The following is a 6,583-nucleotide window of genomic DNA, read 5'->3' as shown; positions in this document are numbered from 1 at the left end:
AGCGGGTATCCCGGGGAGCAGTGCCCGGGACAGCATTCCCTTCCCGCGGGTATCCCCAGTGTGAATATGGGGAGATACCGGGTGTCCCTAGGGAGCAGTTCCATGGGACAGCATCCCACTCCAGCTGTTATCCCCGGGGACAGCATTCTTCTCCCACGGGTATCCCTGGGGAGCAGTACCCAGGACAGCATCCACCTCCCGCAGATATCCCTGGGGAGCAGTGCCCTGGGAAAGCATCCCCTTCCCTCAGTTATCCCCAGCATGAATATGGGGGGAATGGGCACACCGTGGGGAGACCAGGTATCCCCAAGGAGCAGTGCTCAGTGACAGCATCCCTCTCCTGTGGGCATCCCCGGGGAGCAGTGCCCTGGGACGGCATCCCCCTCTCGTTGTTATCCCCAGGGAGCAGTGCCTAGGGGACTGCATCCTGCTCCCACGTGGCCAGGAGGATGGTGTGAGCCAAACCCCTGGGGAGGGCTGCACAAGAGAGCTGTGTCCTCCCTTCTATAGGGAGAGCTGGGCACCAAGGGGGATCTCAGTGCACCTAACACCTTGCTCTGCTTTGCCCCACAGCCTGGAGCAGCTGGCGTCACCCTTGGCATTCCCAGCCACCAGCAGTCCTGACCCATGTGCTAAGGAGACTGTGCTGAATGCCATCAGGGAGAGCAGGAAAAGGGCTGTGGAGGAGGAGGAGGAGGAGGATCAGGCTTTTGAGAATGATCAGGAGAGCAAGAGAAGGTAACAAGGCAGCAGTTCAAGTTGCTGTTCAAGTGTTGGGAAGGTCATAAATGAGGCTCTCGCTCCAGTGGTGACAAATGGGATGTGTCCCAGAATGTGCCAGGCATGGTGTGACCAGGAGCCTGGGCTGGAAAAGTGCTGTGGGAAGTGAAGAGAGGAAGCACACTCCATCTATCACCCAGCCCTCAGGGCTGTATTTGAAAGTCCTCCAAGGCTCCTGTTGTCCTTGAGATCCAAGGGATGTGGTTTAAGTGTGGGTCAGGTGTGATCCCTGCCTGACTGGGGTTGGGAGAGACTGGGATGTGGTTTGGGGAAGCATGGCTGGGAAGTGGCTTCTGTCCTCACTGAGGGTTAGTGGTGGGAAATGCTGCTATCTGCTGTAGGCTCTGTCTCTGTCAGCCCCAGGCTCCCAGGAGAGACAGGATCCCCAAGGCTTATGGGATCCCCAGGTGCAATCATCGCTCTTGGAAAACTCTATGTGCTTCCCTCATGTGCTGAGCTAGCAGAGGGAGGTGAGACATGAGGGTAAACAAGAGATACTGTCTGCTGCTTTTGTTAGTCAAGGTCAGCAGCTTCCAGCCCTGGACTGGAGGGAAGGAGGATGCCATGTCTTTGCCTGTACCCTGGGAAGGACAAGGAGTGCCAAGGTCTGCCAGAGCCTTTCCAACCATGCAGGCACAGCACTGCCTTGCTGTCCTGCCCTCACAGAATCCCCGAATGGTTTGGGTTGGAAGGGACCTTAAAGACCATCTCATTTCACCCCCTGTCATGGGCAGGGACACCTTCCACTAGACCAGGTTACTCCAAGCCCCATCCAACCTGGCCTTGAACACTTCCAGGGATGGAGCAGCCACAGCTTATCTGGGAAACCTGTGCCAGTGTCTCACCAGCCTCACAGGGAAGAATTCTTTCCATGTATCTAAACTGAATTTTCCCATCTTTCAGTTTGAAGCCATTCCCCTTTGTCCTGTCACTACAGTTCCTGATGAACAGTCTATCTCCAGCTTTCTTGTAGTCCCTTGAGATCCTGGAAAGCTGCTGTGAGACCTCCACACAACCTTCTCTTCTCCAGGCTGAACAGCCCCAACTTTCTCAGCCCCCATAGGGGAGGTGCTCCAGTCCTCTTACCAACTGTGTGGCCTCCTCTGGATGTGCTCCAACAGTTGCTTCTTCCTTCCCAGTTGTGTCCATGGAGGCTATTCCTTGGGCTGGGCTGGAGCAGGGAGCTGAGACACTGCAGAGAGTGGTTTGGGTAGTGCCTGGGTGCCTTGTCCTGCACCAGGGCTGCTGCTTGAGGTGACCCAGAGAGCACAGCAGGGCAAGACAGGTCACATCCTCCTCCTCCAGCAGGTATTCCCCTCTGGACGCTCAGCTTGGGGCATCTGAGCCCTGCAAGAGCTTACAGCAGGATGAGTGCACAGACAGGATCAGCTTGGAGTTTTGTTTCACTGTTTTTTTAACATGCCAATATGCAGCTCTGCCATGAAGGCCCATTCTGAAGGCATTAATGTCTCACAAGCCCAAGAAGCTCTGCCATGAAGGCCCATTCTGAAGACATTAATGTCTCGCAAGCCCAAGGAATGCTTGTAGGCAGCAAATCCCTTGACCTTGGGGGGCAGAAAGGAGCTGTGTCAGCAGGAGAGCACAGGATTGCCTGTGCCATGGGACCAGTGTGCTCAAAGCTCAAGGGAAGTGACAGGGCTGTCATACACCTCCAGCTCTGCTTCACAGTGGGGTTTGCTTGGGGTCTTCCTCAGAGATTCCTTGTGAGAAGGTGGATTTGGTTTCTGAGTCAACTAGTGCAGGGCACTGGTTGGGAAGAGACTGGAGATAGGAGTTCAGGTCTGTTCCAGGAATGACCTGCTGAGTCTCCCTCAAATATTCTGGCTTAGAATAATGGATTTGAGCAAAGACTTTTATTTGACACTCGAACTACTGTGCCCAGCAGGCAGCTGAGGGAGCTGCTGGTGTTGTGGGGGGCGAGTCAGTGAGGACAGGCCCAGGGGGAGAGAAAATCTGCAGCAGGATGGGGAAAAACTCTCCTGGGTGTTGGGTGGCAGGGAAAAAGCAGAATTTGAGCTCTGCAGGTGCTGAGCTTGCCTGGAAAAAGACCTCTCTCCAGGCTGGGAGAGGCTTCCCTACTGCCCTAGGCTTCCACCCTCTCTCCCACAGGCGCCACGACAGCAGTGGAAGTGGGCAGTCAGCGTTTGAGCCACTGGTGGCCAACGGTGCCCCTGCCTCCCTCATACCCAAGTAAGTGCCCACTGAGTCAAAAATACCTGCTGGGATTGGGGGTGGGGGGAGCAAAAATCTATGAGATCTGGAAAAGCAGCTTGGGTTTTGCTTGTGGAGCCTGGCTTTGGGGGAGAGCAGGAGAGGCCATGGCCTCTGTCTGTCAGCCTGTGACAGCAGGGCTGTGCCATGTGCTGTGAGGAGTGGGATTGCCTTCCTCCAGCATAGGGAGGACCTTCAGAGTAGTGGGGAGCTCATCACCCCTTCCTCCCCTCCTCCAGGCCTGGCTCTCTGAAGAGAGGTCTTGTCTCTCACTGCTCGGATGACTGCTCGAACAAGAGGTCTCGCACCTCCTCCATGAGCTCCCTCAACAACACATATGCTGGGGGCATTCCCAGCTCCATCCGCAACGCCATCGCCAGCTCCTACAGCTCCAGCCGGGGCCTCGCACAGGTAGGGACAACAGGGCTCTGGGATCCATTCCTCTGGATCCCACTGTAATCCCAGTGCTGGGCTCTGAGAGCTCAACCCAGCAGTCTCACCTCCCTGAGGGTCAGGTGGGCTGTGGGTACAGCAGCAATGCTATTACCTGGTTTTTGGAGGAGGCCCAGGCTGAGCCAAACCCAGGGAGGCTGTGGATGCTCCAGCCCTGGCAGTGTTCAAAGACAGGTTGGATAAAGCCTTGAGCAACCTGCTCTGGTGGGAGGTGCCCCTGCCCAGGGCAGGGGGTTGGGACTAGATGGTCTCTAAGTTCCATTTCAACCCCTTAACATACATACTACTATGAGCTGTTGTACTGCTTTTACACTGAAGCAAGTACGAGGCTGTTTTCCCCTCCCTGCTCATCCTTGGCCAGTCTGCTAGGCTGGATAGATCCAGGTGAAAGATTAAAAAAGGCTTTGCTGCACTGACTCCTTTTGAGCTGGAGTCAGCAGTGTGGGAGCTGTGTGTTCCCACTGTGGCCCAGGTCCCAGCTGCTGACTGTGATGGGGCACTGCTTGTATCCTGGTTTGGCTTGCAGATGTGGCAGGGACACATAGCCATGGCCACTGAAGCTCTGTCTGTGTGGGGAATGGTTTGCTCCAGGTGGCAGGGAGAAGTTTGCTAGGGCTGGGGTGAGTCAAATCCTTGTGTTGGGATCTGCTCTGAACTCCTGGCAAGGTTGTGGCTAGCTCCTGCCAGAGCAGCCCCATGCACAAGGGTGTCCAAGGCAGCTGTGTGGCCTCTGCCTGTGTCACACGAAGGCAAGACCTGGCCCAGCAGTGTCCTCCTACTCCATCTTCAGGCAGAGGCAAAAGCTGGCCCACCAGTGTCCTCCCAACCCTATCCTCAGCCAGGCTGTAATGGTCCTGGAGACTGCTTGCTCCCTGTGTGGATTCAACTTGGGGTGGCTAGACTTTGTGCTCCCCATAATGTTGGGGGGAGTTAAGTGGTGTTGAAGCAGTAGAGGATCAGGGCTTGTTGGGCTCATTAGCCACAGCCCTGGGCCATGAGCTTTAGTGCAGGTGAGGAGGAAGGAGTGGGTCTGTGCTCCTTGCCAGCCCCACACCAAGTTACTGCTGCTGTGTCTCTGTGTTCCAGCTGTGGAAGAGAAGTGGTGTGAGTGTGTCTCCACTGTCCAGCCCAGCATCTTCCCGGCCCCAGACCCCGGAGTGGCCTCTCAAGAAAGCCAGGTAACCAGGCACCCACCTGGTGAGTGCCCACTCGCCAGTGCCAGCCGGGAAGGGAGCAGTCATCTTCCCAGCCATCCCAGCCCCCAAGTCCTGCTCTCCACTGGAGCTGAGACGGTCCAGGTTCCTCTCTGAGATGTGATGGTGGGTTACCCACCAGTGTCATATCAACTGGCCTTCTTGTCACACTGTGGCCCCAGTGGCAGCACTGTGCTGTGCCACCCCTGCCCTGCTCCAGGCTGGGTCAGAGATTTAAGGGCTCAGCTTGGCTCAGTGCCTCATGGCATTGGCATGGCCTGGGATGCTGGATGCTGGAACATTGTGAAGACAGGCCCTGATTTTTGCCATCTTCTCAAAGTCAAATCTCAGGAGCTACAGGTGGGCTGTATCTTATCTCCTGCCTTGGGGCACAGCCCATGTTTTCCTCTCTCCCAGCTCAGAGAAGCCTGAGCTTATGTCAGAACAAAAACTGACACAATCACCTGGTGACAGGATGGGTCCAACCTGCCGGGGGCAGTGACTCCCATCCAGGACCCCTGGTTGCCACCCTGGGTCTGACCCATCCTGCAGAGGGTGCACAGGCCCCAGCCATGCTGGGTCCAGAGCAGGGAGCAGCTCCTCTGCCTGGAGCTGGGCAAAGCTCTTGTCCTGAAGTCTGTTTGCAGGAAGCAGAGAAACACATCAAGGATGCTGGTGGTAGTCCTCAGCGTGTTCAGTCTCATCCTGCTCCCTGGGGACAGGTCTGTGTGTGGGGATGACTTTAACTGTTTCTTTCCTGCTTGCACAGGGAGGAGGAGTCACATCGTTCCAACACTTCCACCCCAGTGAAATCGGACAAGGAGCTGCAGACAGAGAAAGGTGAGTGTAAGTGGGCCCTGGCACTTTGCCTGGGTTGAGTGGACCACTGGTGTGAGCAAGAGGACGGGCGGTACCTGAGATCTGCAGTGGGGTTGGCTTGAGAGGGCACCTGGAAACTCGGAGTGTGCTGCTCCCAAGGCAGTGGCACTTCTGCTGTCCTCAGTGACTGCCCTAGTGGGATTTCCAGGTGATAAGAGGGTGCTGATAGTGTCAGGGTGCTGGCAGATGCCTGGGAATTGGCTTGCACGGGAGAACTCCTTCTCCTAACCCCGCACAGGTCAGGTGTCACTCTTGGGCTCAGACCTGCTGTGGTATGAGTAGCACCCTGATCAAATTCCAGGCTGAGCTTATTCCAATGCTTCTTCAGTTGAAATGGAGAGAATATGCTCTGTGCCCATGACACCTGGGTCCTGGGGGTACAGCACTGGGCGTGGTGTGTGGTTTGGATAGGCAGTGTGCAGGGTCTGTCCATGGAGGTGGAAGGGACCACTGCCCTGCAGAGCCCCAGCAGACTCTTGTCACAGCCCCCCAGATGTGTGGTGCCAGCTGCTCTTCCAGAGCATCACAGCCTTGTCCTCTGCTCCAAGCCATGTCCCTGGCTCTGCCCTCCGACCTGAGCCATCCAGGGAAGGGTCAGGAGGGACAACCTCATCAGTGCAGCCTCTCTGCCCAGAGCTGAGCCTGAGTTGTCTCCTCCTGCAGCACTGGAGTCGCCGGTGTGGAAGAAGCAGAGCTCCCGGAGCCCACCGTCCGCGTCGGGGAGCAGTGGGAAGCGCAAGCGGAAGATCCCGTTGCTGTCATCTCTCCGTGGGGACCAGCTGGTGCTGGTACGTCGCTGTCTCGCAGCCCCTTTGGCCCTGCTGTGGCAATAGAATGTGCTCACTGCAATTTCTGCAGGGCTGGGGGGACACTGACCTGCCTGCCCTCAGGAAGGAGGCCCCGTCCTTGGCCGAGTGGGAAGTGACGCTGTCCCCAGCCCCAGTGTCTGGTGGGCTGTGCGTGGTTTTGCTGCCTGCTGCCGGACCAGGTAATGGCCTGGGGAAGGCCTGCCATGCCCTCAGGGGCCCGCCGGGGGCCCCCCGGAG

The 6,583-nt window shown here is 57.0% G+C and overlaps 1 protein-coding gene across 1 annotated transcript in view; it reads left to right on the top strand.

Annotated features, from left to right (window-relative positions):
* Positions 1-573: 573 nt before the first annotated feature.
* The window catches only part of LOC103797262 (nuclear envelope pore membrane protein POM 121-like), a gene marked incomplete at both ends in the record, with an annotated part of 8,303 nt that continues 2,293 nt past the window's right edge, over positions 574-6,583 (top strand). Inside the window, 6 exons of the mRNA XM_009069460.1 lie at positions 574-738; positions 2,911-2,991; positions 3,252-3,423; positions 4,552-4,643; positions 5,428-5,498; positions 6,201-6,325. Of these exons, the coding sequence (XP_009067708.1) occupies positions 574-738; positions 2,911-2,991; positions 3,252-3,423; positions 4,552-4,643; positions 5,428-5,498; positions 6,201-6,325 (706 nt within the window). The remainder of the gene's footprint in view (positions 739-2,910; positions 2,992-3,251; positions 3,424-4,551; positions 4,644-5,427; positions 5,499-6,200; positions 6,326-6,583) is intronic.

This window comes from Acanthisitta chloris, unplaced genomic scaffold, assembly GCF_000695815.1.
Source record: "Acanthisitta chloris isolate BGI_N310 unplaced genomic scaffold, ASM69581v1 scaffold1602, whole genome shotgun sequence".
In the NCBI taxonomy this organism is placed as follows: domain Eukaryota; kingdom Metazoa; phylum Chordata; class Aves; order Passeriformes; family Acanthisittidae; genus Acanthisitta; species Acanthisitta chloris.
This window is presented reverse-complemented; position numbering and strand designations above follow the sequence as displayed.